This window comes from Sciurus vulgaris (assembly GCF_902686455.1).
Source record: "Sciurus vulgaris genome assembly, chromosome: 8".
Classification (NCBI taxonomy): Eukaryota; Metazoa; Chordata; class Mammalia; order Rodentia; family Sciuridae; genus Sciurus; species Sciurus vulgaris.
In genome coordinates this window covers 83545866-83563349 of record NC_136468.1, presented here as the reverse complement: position 1 = coordinate 83563349, position 17484 = coordinate 83545866, and the positions used below count along the sequence as shown (strand labels likewise).

The following is a 17484-nucleotide window of genomic DNA, read 5'->3' as shown; positions in this document are numbered from 1 at the left end:
TGGCAGAAATTTGGGAATTATTATCAGAGGTATTAAAAATGACTATACTAGCCAGGCACAGTGGTGTACACCTGTAATCCCAGCAGCTTGGGAGGCTGAGGTAGGAGGATCTCAAGTTCAAAGATAGCCTCAGCAACTTAATGAGACCCTCTTTTAAAATTGTAAATAAAGAAATAAACAAATAAATGGATTGGGGATGTGGCTCAGTGGTTAAGCACACATGGGTTTAATCCCTGACCCCTGAACCCCCATATGATGACTATATTTCATTTACAAAAAACTGTACTGGAAAAATAGACAACATGCAGAATCACATGGGTAATGTAAGTGAGAGATGAAAACTAAAAATCAAAAGGGAATGCTCAAAATAAAAAGTGCTATAACAAAAATGAAAAATACTTTTGATAGGCTCATCAACAGACTGGATACTATCAAGGGAAGAAACAGTGAGGCTGAAGGTATGTCAGTAGAAACCTCTTAAAGTAAAAAGAGAAAAATAATGAAAATTTAAAAAGGAAAAGAATACTCAAGTACAATAAGATAATTACAAAGGTGTAACATACATGCAATGGAAATATCAGAAGAAAAGAAAGAGAAAGAGGGCAGAATAAATATTGGAAGAGTAATGGTGAAGAATTTTTCAAAATTAATGACAAATACCACATATTCATGAAGCTCTCAGGAAATTGAGCAAGATAAGTACCAAAAGTCTACACTTAAGCATATCACATTCAAACTGCAAAAATATCAAAGACAACAAAAATAATACTGAAAGAATTCAGGGAAAAATATAAGTCATCTATGGAGGGAGATGAATGAGAATTACATGAGACTTCTGTTGAGAAATGATGCGGCCAAGAAAAGAGTAACATATTTAAAATACTGCAGGAAAGAACCCAACTAACCTAGAATTCTATATCCTGTCAAATTATCCTCAAAAGCAAAGGAGAAATAAGGTTTTCTTACACAAACAAAAACTGAAGGATTTTGCTGTAGTAGACCAACCTTACCATAAATGTTCAAAATAATTTCTTCTCGGGAAAGGAATAAGTCAGAAATTCAGATCTACATAAAGAAAGTGCTAGAGAAAGAATAAGTAAAATATTTTCTTCTTCTTACTCTTAACTTAGCTGTTTGTTCAAAATAATATCAATAATTTATCCAGTGATTATAACTTAGGAATAAATAAAATGAATGACTGTAATGTTATAAGGGATGGAACAGAGGAAATGAGGATATATTATTAAAAGGGATCTTCACTAAGTAAATGGTACAGATTTATATGAAAGCAGACTTAGATTAGCTATAAATATGTTGCAAACACTAAGGCAACCACTAAACTTTCTTTTAAAAAGAAAAGCATAATGTATAAGCTAACAGAGAAGAGATATTGAAATATCTAAAATGCTCAACTAAAACCAAAGGCAGAAAGAGAGGAAAATTCAAAAACAAATAATAAACAAAGAATACAATAAGAAAAAAAAATTCAAAAGTATGGTAGATATTAATCTGACTATATGAATAATAACTTAAGATTCTTCAAATCAAGAATCAGACAGAGTAGATAAATGACAACACTACAACACTGAACGATATGTTGTCTACAAAAACCAACTTTAAACAAAGACAGATTAAAGGTAGTAGGATAAAGATGTCAGATAAAGCCAGGTGTGGTGGCACACAGCATTAATCCCAGCCTCCTTGGGAGCCTGAGGCAGGAGGATTGTGTTTGAGGCCAGCCTGGGCAACTTACCAAGACCCTATCTCAGGAAGGAAAGGAAAAGAAAGAAAATGAAACAAAACAACAGAAGCAACAAAAACAAGCAAGCAAACAAGTAAGCTGAAGCATCTGTATTAATTTTAAACAAAGCGAATATCAAAATAAGGAAAATTATAAAATAACAAAGTGATCAGTTCCCTAAGAAAACAATTAAGGTTTTTTTGTGTACTTAACAGAGTGTAAAAAACATAAGGCAAAAAAAAATTATAGAACTGCATGGAGAAAGAGAGAAGTACACTATTATAGTTAGAGAACTCGAAACTCCTGTATCCAAAATTGACAGATCAGTAAGGACATAGCTGAACTGAGCAACAAAATCAATTAACTGGATCTAGTGGTATTTATAGAATACTTCTTTGAATAATAGCAGAATACAGAGTTTTTAAAGTTCATATGGAACACTCACCAAAATGGACCACATTGTAGGCCAACTAACACAGTTGAAAAACTTTAAAATAAATTATATGAAGTAAGCTCCTAGACTACAACAAAATTAAATGAGAAACAACAGAAAGATAACTAGAAAATCCCAAAGTACGTAGCAATGAAACAACATACTTCTAAATAACATGTAGGTCCAAGAAGAAACCTCAAGAGAAATTAAAAATATTTTTAAATAAGTAAAAGTGAAAATATGTTTTAAAGTTTGCAAAATGCAGTACAGAAGTGCTTACAGGAAAATTTATAGCATGGACTGCATGAATTAGAAGACAAAAAGATCCAAAGTTAATTATTTCAGCTTTCACCTTAGGAAATGAGAGACAGAAGACCAACAGAAATCTAAAGCAAGCAGCTGGGTGTGGTGGAGCACACCAGTAATCCCAGTGACTTAGGAGGCTGAGGCAGGAGTACCACAACTTTGAGTCCAGCTTGGTAAACTTAAGGAGACTATCTAAAAATAAAAATAAAACAAAAAGGGGATGATATAACTCAAAGTGGTAAAGTACCCCTGGGTTGAATCCCTAGTACTGCAAACTACAAACCAAAACCCCAAAGCAAGCAGACGAAAATAATAAAAATTAAATCAGAAATCAATGACATTTAAAATAGGAAGTCAATAGAGAAAATCAGCAAAACCAAAAGTTGGTTCCTTCAAGGAATCAACAAAACTTATAACCCTCTAACTAAGCTAAACTAGAGAAAAAAGAGAGGGGGGCAGGAGAGAGGGAGGAGAGAGAGAGAAAAGCCATTAATTACTAATATCAAATGAAAGAGGAGGCATCATTACCAACTCCATGGACATTAAAGGAAAATTAAAAATATTTTGAACTATTTGATGTCTACAAGTTTGGTAACTTAGATGAACTGAATCAGTATCTTTGAGACACAAGCTACTAAAAACTCACAAAAGGAGAAAAACATAATCCAAATAGGCCATATGTCTATTAAAGAAACTGTATCAACAATTAACAACCTTCCAGAAAAGAAAGTACCAGGTCCAAATGTTTTTACTGGTGAGTCTATCAAAGACTTAAGAAAAAAATGATACTGGTTCTCTACAATTTCTTCTATAAAACAGAAGTAGAAGGAACACCTCCTAACTCATTGTCTAAGGTTGTTATCACCCCAACGCAAAAATTGGATAAGACTTTATAAGAAAGAAAAGCTGTAGACCAATATCTCTCATGAACATAGATGTAAATATACTCAACCAAACTTTATTAAGTCAAATTCAACAACATATAAAATAATTATACACCATGACTAAGTGGGATTTATATCAGGTATGCAAGATTGATTTGACGTACAAAAATCAAGTGATTTAATCTGTTACATAACAAGTTAAAGATAAAAAATATGATCATATCAAGAGACACAGAAAACATTTAATAAAATCCAACATTCATTCACGATGAAAACTCACAGCAAACTAGAAATAGCCAGGAACTTCCTCAACTTGACAAAGAAAATCTAAAACAGACACAGTTAACATCATAACTGATGATGAGATCGATTTATGCCTACAAATTTAATAGCTTAGATGAAGTGGACCTATACTTCCAGAGACAAAACCTACCAAAAACTCACGCAAAAAGAAATAGATGCTTTTTCCCTAAGATCTGGAAAAAGATAATGTTCTCTTTCACCGCTATTTTTCTACACTGTACTAAAGCTTGACATGATTGTCTACATAGAAAATTCTGAAGAATTGAAATAAAGTCTCCTGCACTAATAAGCAATTATAGCAAGTCTGCAGGATATAGTTTAATATACAAAAGCCAATTCCTTTTCTATATATCAGCAACAAACAATTGGAATTTAAAATTTAAAACATAATACTGTTTACATTAACACCAAACAACTGAAATACTTAGATGGAGATCTAGCAAAAATTTAAAAAGAACTCTGAGGAAAGAATCAAAGGTGTAAAAAATAGGAAGTTATTTCATATTCATGGATAGGAAGACTTAATATTGTTAAGATATCAATTATTCCTGCCCAGGATCTGAAGCAATATTGATCAAAACCTCGAGCACATTATTTTGTGGATTTTGGTAATCTGATTCCAAAATTTATATTGAAAGGCGTAAGATCCACAGTTGTTAATAGTACTGTAGGGAACATTCCTTAAGCTTATCTGACAACAGTCACTGACACCATGGTCTAAGTAAGTCAAACAGTCTGGACAGAGAAACTGAGGTAATGGTAAAGACTCGCCATGGAATGAAGGTGTTTGTAGCTGTTGAGGCTGAGTTTGAACTGAGGGGAGGCCTCATTCTGACATGCATCACAGAAAGCTGGATGTGAGCTCACCTGCGCTGCCTTGTCTCATGCTGTGTGCTGGAGTTCGCCATTCCCCCAGGCCTTTGTCTCAGACCTGTTGCTGGGCAGAATGGCTTAGGCATGCTTGGTTTGTTTACACTACCTGGATCCTCGACATATAGTTCACCTATAGGCTGACTCTGTTATACTTTAACAAGCATGTTAACCTGATTGGATAATGTGTCTATATATGTCCTGTGCAACCCTAAATAAAATTAAATCCGTGCCTTCAGAGCTCCATTTCCGATGCCTGGGTAAGCATGCTGGGTAAGGCTAAGTAGGGTAGACATCGTCTATCCTCATCCTCAGCAAACTTGTCTCAAAACATCTACATAGTATAATGAGAAAAAACAGAGAACTGACCCTACCTGACTTAAAGACTTACAAATTTATAGTAATCAAGACAGTGTGGTATTGAGAAAGAAGAGATTACCAAATCAATGGAATGGCATAGAGAACCCAGGAACAGGTGCATGGAAATTTGGTCAACTGATCTTTGGCAAGGAGCAAAAATGATTCAAGGAGAAGAGATAATCTTTTCCACCTAGTGTTCTGTGGACAACTGGATATTCACATGCAAAAGCGTGAAGTTGACTCCCTACCTCATATCACATGCAGAGATTAATTTAAATTTGATTACAGGTCTAAATGTAAAAGCTTAAACTATAAAACTCATAGAAGAAGCACTGGAGTAAATCTCCATGAACTGTCAATAGTTTCTTAGATATGACACAAAAGTGTAAGTAATAAAAGAAAAACAAAAATGAATTAGACTTTGCCAAAATTAAAATAGTTTGTTCTTCAAAGGATACCACCAAGAAAATGAAAGGACAATACATTAAATGGGAGAACTATTTTGTAAATCAGAACTTAATAAGAACTTAATATTCAGAATAGATGAAGAACTTCTACAAATAAAAAAAAATCTAATTTGGGGACTGGGGTATAGCTCAGTGGTAGAGGGCTTGCCTAGAATACCTGAGGCCCTGGGTTTGATCCCCAGCACCACAACAACAAAAACAAAAACTAAACAAAGACAACATAATAAAAAAAGATATGCAAAAGGTCAGTAAATAAGAAAGGCTCAACATCATTACCATCTGGAAATCAAAATCAAAATCATAATGAGATACCACTTCATACCCTTTAAAGATGATGCAGAGCTGGTGGAAGTATAAAACTTTGCAGTCACTTCAGAAATAGTCTGGCAATTCCCAATTAATTCAAAATAGAGTTACATATAACTGGAAACTGAAAATATATATGCACACAAAACTTTGCCTAGAACTCTTCATATAGTGTTATATATCATAGCCACAAAGCAAAAAAATCAAAAATAAAACAAAAACCCAAAACCCCTCCAAATGTCCATCAACTGAAAAGGGAATAAATAAAATAAAGCACTATAAATCCATACAAAGGAATATTATACATAAAAAGGCATTAAAGGGGCCAGGTGTGGTGGTGCCAGACTGTAATCCCAGTGGCTTGGGAGGCTGAGGCAAGAGTATTGTGAGTTCAAAGCCAGCTTCAGCAAAAGTCAGTCACTAGCAACTCAGTGAGACCCTGACTCTAAATAAAATATAAAATAGGACTGGGGATGTGACTCAGTGGTTGAGTGTCACTGAGTTCAATCGCTGGTACCCACCCTCCACAAGAAAAAAGAGAAGGCATTAAATACTAATAGAACCTTGAAGACATCAAATTAGCCAGTAAATTCTCTTTAATCTTTACATCACAGAAATACTATTTACTATTTCAGTTTTCACATTGTTTGTTAGAAAGGTGGGCACTGTATTATTTCATATATTTTAATCTCTATGTGCCCTTTTTATTCTTCCTAATATGCTTCACCCATTTTCTGTTGTATTCCTGACTAGACCTTCTAGAGGGCTCTTAGTTTCTTTTTATTCCCTCTAGAACTAGTTTTTAATCTTGTTAATCTCTGTTTATATTCTGTCATTATTTTCTGCTTTTATGTTTATAATTGCCTTCTTTCTACATTTTTAGGCTTACTTTGTTTTCTTGTTTGCAAAGAAATGCTAAATTTAACTAATTTCAATATTTTTTCTTAGTCATTGTACTTACAGCCATAAAGTTCTGAATATATTGGTTATAGCCAGTTACAGCCTCCTTAGTTTTTTCAACCTTACTCCATTAGTCGTCGTTCTTTTTCCCTGGATAAATTGATCTGTTCTCATCCAATCCACCTGGGCCCGTAGCTGAGTTTTCCCTGAGTAGCATGCCTTTTTGCCCGACTAGTCTGTCTCCTACCTGTGGGATGACCCTAACTAACTGGCATTTATCAGGAGCAATTTCGAATTGTTTAATTTTTCACGTGTCATAATTTTTCTCAATTACAAGACTCTGAAATGCGAGAATTCTGTCTTGTATTTCTGTATTTTCACCATAATGTCTGCACAGGAGGTGACAAATTACTGTTGGGGGATGAAGTAATAATTTTTACCTTGAGTTTTTCCAAATCTGGCCTTTCAATACTGACCACCTCTGCTAGCAGCTGGGCTTCAAGACCATCTTCTGTGACTGTGAAATTGAGGAGGGTTGTCTGAGCTTGTAATTCTGGCTTATAGTGAGGATTTGCCAGTTTTGTGTGAAGGATGAGGCGAAAGTTCTTGTTGAATTCACATTCCTTATCGCCAATCCTTATAAACCTAAAGGGGGACATATCACAGACATTCAACAGAGTCTCATGAAACATGACCAATAAGATGACGTCATTACGTCATTCCATTGCTGCATTTTGACAATATACCTAGGCCAGAAGACCAGGGGATTAGGGATTTTTCAGCCTGTTTTTTGAAATATAGGATGAATAGGAATTATCCACCATACCTCTACATGATTATTTCTCCTCTGAAATAATCAAAATGGCAACAAAACCCCTCACCTCTTGTAATTGCTCTAACTACTAAATACCATCAATCTTACAGATTTTTAAGAGTAAATGTCAGCTTTCATTACACTTTCTATGATTAAAGTTATATTAAAGTCAGCTGTGGTAGCATACACTTATAATCCCAGACTACGGAGGCTGAGGCAGAAGGATCACAAGTTTGAGACCAGTCTCAACAATTTAGCAGGACCTATTTCATAAAAGAACTGGGATTGAGCTGAGTGGTTAAGCACCCCTAGGTTTAATCCCCAAAACAAGACAGACAAAAAACCCTTTTGTTAAACATTGCCATTCTTTAAGGCTTAAATATGTACATGTGTGTTGATATATCTATATATATATGTATTAAGTATACATTAAGAACTTTCTATTAGTTTGCTCATTATGAAGAGGTATGTGTTTGGGGTGTGTGCATGCATGTGAGTTCATAAAGTTCAAAGGGTTTAGTGAACTTTGAATGACGTTTGAAATAGGGAAACCAAATAAAAACATGCAGAAATATCTTCACATAAAAAAGTATATATCTATACTTCAATGTATTATTAAATATGTGAAATCTTTCAACTTTGTAAAATATTGAAATATACATGCTTACATATACATTATTAAATGTATTAGTTATTTTTCTTAAAATATAAAGTAAATATATACTTGAAATTATTATCTGATATTTTTGGCCTATTTTGTTTTCTTTCCTGCTAGGAACCTGCTATAAGGAGTAGTAGATGGAGAGTTTTTTCAATTCATGCCACAGAGATAGCCAGACAGGTAGACAGAGAAAACAAAATTCATGGAAACTGAACTTCTCAAACTTTTCTGCTAAAGTAGCCTGAACTGTATGGGATGGAAGTTCACAAGATGCCTAGGAGCATGGCTAAAACAAGGAGCATCTTCTCACTCTTCTATTATTTTTTTCTTAAATGTTCATATAAAATTGGATTCTTCCCTTATGAGTATATACATCATATCATTGTAGATATGTTATCATAATGACAAAATGCTGTCCAAATCTCATATTATTTTAAGTTAAAATATGATTTAAATAATCCGCGAGAAAAAATATATTTACCACCTATCTCACTGGCTTGCAAGTGAAATGCTATTTCACTGAATTTATCAATTTTGGAAAACTGAGTATATTCAAAGGAAGAGACTTATAACAGTGGGGCACCACTTCGCACCTACTGGAATGACTATAATAAAATGATAGGAAGTGCTGGTAAAAATACGGAACAATTGGAACCCTCACACAGGTAGCTGGTGAGAATGTGAAATTGCACAAACACTCGAGAAAACGGTTTGGCAATTCCTTGAAATGTTCCAGCAATTCCATTCCTGGGTACCTACCCAAAAGAACAGAAAACATATGTCAACACAAAATCTGTATATGAATGTTCATAGCAATGTTATTCATAATAGTCAAAAGGCAGAAACAACTCAAATGTGATAAACACTATGGGCATATCTAATCAATGGAATGCTATTTGGTCATGAAAAGGAATAAAATACTGATACATGTGTTGGACATCAGTACCCTCAGGGGATTGGTTTTAGGACCACCTGTGGATATCAAAATCCAAGAGTACATAAGTCTCTTAAGATAGTCCACCATATCCACAGATGCAAATACATGGAGACAGAGGGCTCACTGTATGCTACAACATGGAAGGATCTTACAAACATCATACCAAGTCAAAGAAACCAGTCACAAAAGGCACACATTGTGAATCCATTTATAGGAAATGTCCAGAATAGGCAAATTGATAGTAAAGAAAGCAGATCAGTGGTTGCTTAGGACAATTCTAACACACACTATACTGTGGACAGTGGTGACAGAGGATGGGAGAACAGTGGCTGAGATTGGGGGGTCTCTGATGACCTCATGACTGTGGCAGGCCTGGTACCAGGGAATTTTCTGTGCAAGGGTACAGGATGCTTAGCTGCTGTAGCAATTCCCTGCATGAGGAGGCTCTGTGCAAGAGTCCTATCAGCCCCGACCTTTATCTCAGGCACACAGCTCCTGGGAATGAAGGAATTCTTATGCTAGACAACCTCAATGTTTCACCAGCTCCATTTCTGTTCCTGCTGGTTTTATAGTTAACTTTTGTTTTAAAATTATTTTTATTTTTACCAACTGCATTTTGATTCATTGTACACAACTGGGGTACATCTTTTTGTTTCTGTGGTTGTGCATGATGTAGATTCAGTTGTGCATGATGTAGATTCATACCATTCATGTAATCATACATGGACATAGGGTAATGATGTCTGTCTCATTCCATGATTTTTCATACCCCCGCCCCCTCCTCCCTCTCATTTCCCTCTACATAGTCTAAAGTTCCTCCATTCTTCTCTCACCCCTCACCCTCCCCACCCCCATTATATATCATCATCCATTTAATCAGGGAAAACATTCGGCCTTTGGTTTTCTGGATTTGGCTTATTTCACTTAGCATAATATTCTCCAGTTCCATTCATTTATCTGCAAATGCCATATTCTTCTTCTTCTTTATGGCTGAATAATATTCCATTGTGTATATATACCAGAGTTTCTTTATTCATTCATCTATTGAAGGGCATCTAGGTTGGTTCCACAATCTAGCTATTGTGAATTGAGCTGCTGTAAATATTGATGTGGTTGTGTTACTGTAGTATGTTAATTTTAAGTCCTTTGAGTATAAACCTAGGAGTGGGATAACTGGGTCAAAAGGTGGCTCCATTTCAAGTTTTCTGAGGAATCTCTATACTGCTTTCCAGAGTGGCTGCACCAATTTGCAACTCTACCAGCAATGTGCAAGTGTGCCTTTTCCCCACATCCACACCAACATTGTTTATGTTCTTGATAATAGCCATTCAATTTGGAGTAAGATGAAATCTTAGAGTTGTTTTAATTTGCATTTCTCTAATTACTAGAGATCAATAATGTGAAAAGAGAGCCTACAGAGTGGGAGAAAATCTTTTCTACATGAACTTCAGATAGAGCAATTATCTCCAAAATTTATAAAGAATTTATAAAACTATACCAAAAATACAAAGAACCCAACCAATAAATGGGTCAAGGAACTGGACAGATACTTTACAGAAGAAGATATACAGTACCTTTTAACAATGACACTTTCTTGAGAGCTACACAAAGCTCCTAACATTGCACTTTGCCACTGTGGATTGCATCTGTGGAAATGCTACATAGATGTCCTAGTTTTGTAAGTTTCCTGAATAGAAAGAATAATGCTTGCATAGTCTTTAGTCTGATAATGAGACATATCTAAATAAAGGTTGCTGGTGCATCTCTTTAGATCTGCATCTCCATCAGAGGGCAGAGTTCCACCTGATCCCAGCTTAATCTTCAAGATCTATGTTTGTAAGTATTTATTTTTCTAATTTCACTTCATCCCTCCCTGGAACTGTGAGTTTGGCAGTGCTGGTTGTGGCACTGTGCTGATGGCTGTCCAACTCCAAAAATATGCTGAAAGTCCAAATCATTAACCTTTGGACTTAAATTGACCTATAAGGTCAGTAACCAGACCAACTATTGTTTCTCAGAGGTTTGGGCTTATCTTCCAAGCGTAATGAGGTATGCTATGACATGATCTTTTTCTAACATGGACATTTTTTCTTAGTGTATCTGCCTCTTTTTGGCAACATATTCAGCCATGTCTATCATGGAGAGCATCATCAAAATTTGAGTTTTTCGTTCCTAGGATTTCCAAAATTGATCTCACAAGTAGCTTTGAGGAATTCTTTGCTAGTGCTATTCAATGTATTACTCTTAGCCATGCGTGATTGGCTTTTAAATGAAATTTTGAGAGTGAAGGTTTTATGTAATTACTGCCAGGGTTCTCACATATAAGAGATACCAAAGTTTATATTAATTGGTGTCTCTATAATAAGGCCTGTGCTTAAACACCTCTGTGTAAATTCTGTGATTTTCTGATTGCCACTCTATCTTGGATTGAATTCATTCCTCCCTGGTGGAAAGTGTCAGAGAAATGTCATGCCTGTCACAGCCAACCATGATGTCAGCGTGTTTGAATTTTTCCTCACATTTGAGTTTTCACCAAGTTTAATTTCTATTTCATAGACTTTGTGTTTTAACAATTAACCCATGTCTCCAGATGAAAGAGAATTATTTTTATGCTTTAGAATCTTAAATTTAAGGTCTAGGGTGGTAGCTCAGTGGTAGAGCACTTGCCTTTCATGTGTGAAGCACTGGGTTCAATCCTCAGCACCATATAAAAATAAATAAAATAGATGCATTGTGTCCATCTATAATTAAAAATATTTAAAAGGAAGAACAATTAATAAATGAATACTAGAGTTTTTATTATTTCATACTATGAGAACCTCAACAGGTAGGATTAGGAAGCCAAATTAATTCTGAGATATTCTGGTGTGTCTGTGCATGTGTTTGTGTGTTCCCATATGTGCATAAGAATTAAAACAAACCACTAGTAAGATGACTTACTGTTGAAAGTACAGGCTGTGTATCCCTAAAGTGAAAAATCCAAAAACTGAAACTGTTTGACATCAACATGATGTCACAAGTGGAAAATCATATACTTTATGATGGGTCACAGTCAAAAATGTAGGTACACTAAAAACATTGTATAAAATTAACTTCAGTTGATTTGTATAAAATGTACATGAAACAAATGAAGTTTGTGTTTAGACTCATGGGTCACATCCCCAAGATATCTTTTCATATACATTCAAATATACCAAAATCCAAAAAAAAAAAAAATAAAAATAAAAATAAAAAAATAAAAAAACAAATTCAGAAACACTTCTGGTTCCCAGGATTTTGGATAAGGGGTACTTAGCCTGTAGGAGGTTAAGTGAGAAATCCCTCTAGAGCAGGGGTTGATAAACTTTCACTGTAAAGGGCAGAGAGTAAATATTATAGGCTTTTGAGACATATACATCTCTGTCACATACCCTGTGTTTACAACCCTTAAAAAATCAATCTTAGCTCATGAGTCGTGTGACAGGTGGTGGGCTCATGGCCTCTCTAGAGTATCATATCAGTTAGTGGTCTGAGTTAATATCTTCTCAAAGTAATAGTTGCTAATTTTCCCCACCAGCCACTATACCTGACTACACTCCCCTCTTCAAACTTCCAAGAAAAAAACAAAACATGAGAATGGTCAACATAGTACTGACAGTCACTTCTGGGTACAGGTGAAGTTTTAAATGGTTAAAAATTTAATCAAACATCTGAGTTAAAGCAATGCTCTGGAAGACACCCCAGACAATTCCATGGCGCTGTCTCCCTTTCACACCTACCTACTCCCTAAGGCATTCACAAGCCCAGTTTGGGAACCAGACATGTATCTGCTTTGATAGGTCTGATTTTTTCTGTGAAGAGACAGAGTTAATGGGGGAATGAGGGAAAACCTGCTATGGAAAAGGAGAATGCCTGCCTATAAAATTGGGTTTTACATCTTGCTTGGAAACAGTATTTGATAGCTTTAGATTTCCCAGGGACAGTAAATTATCCTCAATTGGGGTGTTTATGATCTATGAAAGGCAAAAATTACATAATGACTCAGTGGGTTTTATCACTGCTGCTAGGTTAATTTTTGGTTAATCTCCTATCTGGGAAAATTAAATAGACTGTTAATGCTCTCTCATGAGTTGAAGGGTCCAAAAAACAACGGAGTTAACCAGAGGGGTGGGAAAAGCAAACAGAATCACTTTGTTGTTTCTGTGAAAGACATGAGTGCAGAGGTTGACTTCTAAGCAGTGAAGGAAGACAGGAACTCTGGACTTCAAACTCCAGTGAGGAACAATAGCAGGTGAGAACAGCAACACAGAGCTGGGAAGTGGGATTACGTACTTAAAGCAAATGCTCTTAGTCCATTTTCCAGCCCCACCGCCCCAGGATCAGGACACATGGACCGCTGTCACTGCATAATAATGAGAATCAAGTGGGGGCAGAATCTCTCCATGTGGGTGCAGCTGCTTCCCGAGGGCGTTTATATACCTCTCTCAAGAAGTGAGCTTCCCTCTCCCCCACTGACTGACATGTGTTTTTCTGGAGGTGAGAGACTGATTAGGAGACCTCAAAACAGAAATAAAATTATTTTTCCCAGTCCCAACAACATGGTCTAAGTGACTAGGATGTGGGGTGAGTTAAAACATTGTTTCACCTAGAAGATTTGGTATTTTAGAGGAAGCAGGGCCCCTGGAGATTGTTCAGGTGATTCCTTTTTATGGACCCAAAGAGTTTATGACTTGTCCAAGGTCACATCACTTAGTGGCAGAGCTGGGATTAGAACCTGAGTCTCTAGACTCCTAGTATAAAGTTCATTGCACTGCATTGCAATGCAAGTTAATTTCCTCTGACATTTTCTGTAATATCAGTCTAGGTCAACCTGCATGACCTGTCAATCACAGGAGGATACTGAGAGAAGATGACTGACTCGGTACCAACCTATGGTTGTAAGAGAAAAAATGGATACAGCTCAGAGCACATGCCCTGCTGATCTCTGGTTAGAAATTCTGCCCTTATTTATGAAAGAGAATAGCATAGATTGTGCCCAATCCTAAAGTAAGATCTATGATTTCTGGTCAATATATTTATAATATGAATCAATTCATAAAATTTTTTTAAAGAAAATGACTCAATTTATACAAGGTTTTATATCTTCTTTTAAGAAAACACAATATTTTAAGTATAAAGAATGCTCACCATTCACTCATAAGCAATATGAATTATTTCATCATAACAATCATCTGCAAACCCATATTAAACAGAAATCCAGAGTTTATGTGTTAGGTTTGCATAAAAATCAGATACACTGGGAATATAAAGATTCTTTTAGAGTTCATTCAAAATCTAGTCAAAAAAATGTTCTGGGATAAAATGATTTAATAATTAATTGCAAGTCATTGAAGGTCAGTACTATTGTGGAAGATACAAAAACTATTTTGAAACCGCTTGAAAATGATTTTTTTTTTTTTTTTTTTTTTTTTGGTGAATTTTCACTGCACTTCTGTGACAGACTAGCACCCATTCTCATGATCAGGGTTTCATGGAAACCAGAATTCCTGTGATCTGGGAGAAGCAGCAACAATGTAACCAAGACGAGATTCTGAAACTGGAGATTCTACTCTGGGATTCTTTTTTCTAGACTGTGTATCTGGAAACTAAGAAAGTCTGTCTTTAATTAAAACTGTCTCCAGACTTGGTATAGCCACTGTTAAAAAGGCCATTTTGGGTCATAAAAACCCAAATGAATTTCTCTGGTGATCAGGTATTCTGAGGACCAGAATAAATGCCATCACTATTTTTTACTAGTTTTGATTTACTTGAAATCAAACATGGAAAACAACATATTCTCTTTAGGATAAAGACTGACAGCTCTGACAGATCAGTATCTTTACTAGGAATGGCTCTGATAGGAATTTTTTAAAAAAGATTTATAAAATTTGGGGCTTGAGGTAAAATCTCCTCAAGTTACTGTACTAACATGTGGAAGCTTCTCCCTTTAGTGTGGACACTGCAGGTGGCTACCATGTTCTCTAAATATGAGTAATTCCATTCTGGGGGCCTCATCAGACCCATTTTGTCAAGGTAAAGAGATAGTAGGTGGGTGTTAAGATAAATAAATAATATAGTCCCACCCGTTGGAAGAAATAAAAAACACTCCAGAGAAGAAATCAACTTTTCAATGGACATCTAAAAGCCTTACTGCATGTCCTGCTGTTTAAAATTAAAAGCTTCTAGGTTAGGCTTGTGAGTGCCTACAGCTACGGCTAGATGTGCAGCCAAAAAGATCAGGCATAGCAAACGGCAAGAGGGGAGAGGTAACTTAGCAACACAGCAGGAAGGGCTGCACGAGTTGGTCAAACCCCATTCCTCAGGAAAGGTTTTGGCTGAAAGCCGCACAGCTGGCAAGACATTCAAGGCAAGGAAGGAAAGAAGTCCTGAATAGAAATGAGTTAATTGTCTTGCTGCTTCACACCGTTAATATAACCAACATGTCCAAGATAAAAGCAAACTCCAATTAGAATTTTAAAAAGAAAAAATGAGACTGATGTTTCAGAACTCCAGATAACATTGTACAGAAGAAAGGAGGGCTGAAAAGGAAAATCAGATTACTTCCCTTTAGATACTCACATGCATGTGCACACACTTCCCTACAACCATATTTAAATATGGTAGAATGGTATAACAAAGAAATTCTGGTTCCATATTTTTTTTTTTTTTTTTGTTCAAAAATTGCTTTTTTTGAAGAACAGAATTCCAAGGTTCTTTACCTGCAACCTGGGTTGGTATTTATTTTCCAATGAAGTCCAATCACTATTGGCAAGAGCACTGTGAGTGTGGGATGCACTATCTGTAGACCCTGAATGTCACACTTAAAAAACAAACAAAACCTAGACTGAATTTAGGGTTAGAAAGTCTGTTGGTTTATTTATTTACTTTTTTGACATTAAAATTTTATTTTTAATTTAGAATTTAGGAGAGACTAGAATGCTAACTTCTATTATACAAGGACACAAACTAACTTGCAAATGAAACTGGTCTTATCCAAAGGAACAGAATGAGAGAACTACATATTGCTGGAGTTGATTTTAAATTCCTAAGTTTCCAGTGCAGGACAGACAGGAAATCTTATCACAGTGTGGAATTTAACTTAACTTGTTCTATTTTTAGTCCCACTCAAGACCTAATACAAACAGATTCACAACCAAACATCAAATAATCATATAGCATCAATCCCAAGAACAGTAGCATGGTAGTATTTAACAAGCTGGAAAGTTGCTAACTTGAAGAAATTCTTTGTATTCTTCTTAACACAACTTTTAGCAAAACTAATCATTATAGAATAAATGTAAAATGCTGTCTCCCTTTTACTGTATTATTTCTATTAAAATGAAAATTGATATCAAATAGCCAATATTTCCACTGGTCAATTTTAAGTGTCTTTCTGGGGCATACTGCTTAAAGACCATTGTTCAAAGAGCAATTATGAGAACAGTAAATGCAGAATGAGTTATAAAATATCTTTTAAAACTTATTAATATTCCCAGAAACTAGTGAAATTTATCTTGAGGTAAGGTTATTCCAGTTAAGATTAAAGTTTGAAAAGGACTTTAATAATATTTGGGAAGATGTGCAAGATTGAAGAGAAATAGTTTTATAAAGATGCTTCACAAATCAGCACTACTCTAACATGTAAACTAGTAAATTTGCTTTGGAAAAAGTACATGTTGATAAATCTTGCCAGATATGGTTTCTGTTGATTGATATGATAAGATATATTTTATTTAAAATTAGGATTGTCTGGAGTTTGGTAGATTTAATTATTTGTAATTACCCAGCTATTGTCAGCCTCTGGCCATTTTATGACAGAGGTATCTACTGTGTGGGTCAGGTTCAACTGTATATCTTCTCAAACACCGATTTAATGTGCTATTGATGAAACCATTACTTGAACCAAATTAAAGTCTGGGCTGATGTATTGGTCCATAGGGAGCTGTCAGACATGAAAGGAGTAATTAGTATTCATTACTTCATACTCCACAACATTCCAATTATTAATGAACTTCAACTTTTGGACCATGCTATATCTATCACAAGCATTTCTCAGACATTCATTATTAGAAAGAATAAACTAAGAGTGGTTTGAAAAGGCCTCCAAAACAAACAACTGAAATAAACAAAAACACTATAAATAGTTGAAAACTTTCTGATGGATGTGATTTTCCAGCAGGTTATCCCACCTACATTTGTTATCCCACCTACAAGAATGATAAAGGCATTCATTCTAGGTGAATTTATGTGCTTTACAATCTGTGTGGCTGTCCTTTCCTTTTTTTCTGTTTTCAACAGTATCTTGTCTTTTTTATGCAAAGGAAAATGTACTGGTATCCCCACAAGTAATTGTATAGAGTAATACAGAAATAAAAAAGGATAAAAAAAATCAAGTAAAATATTCATCATTGGATACCAGAACAGGAAGATGTATCAAAAAATGTACCAACATGTGGATTAGTTTGGAATGTGACCAAGGTAAAG

The 17484-nt window shown here is 35.3% G+C and overlaps 1 protein-coding gene across 1 annotated transcript in view; it reads right to left on the bottom strand.

Moving 5' to 3' along the window:
• The window catches only part of DNAH11 (dynein axonemal heavy chain 11), a 335620-nt gene that overhangs the window by 41834 nt on the left and 276302 nt on the right, over nt 1-17484 (bottom strand). The window contains 1 exon segment of the mRNA XM_079151923.1: nt 7011-7215. Within this exon segment, the coding sequence (XP_079008049.1) occupies nt 7011-7215 (205 nt within the window).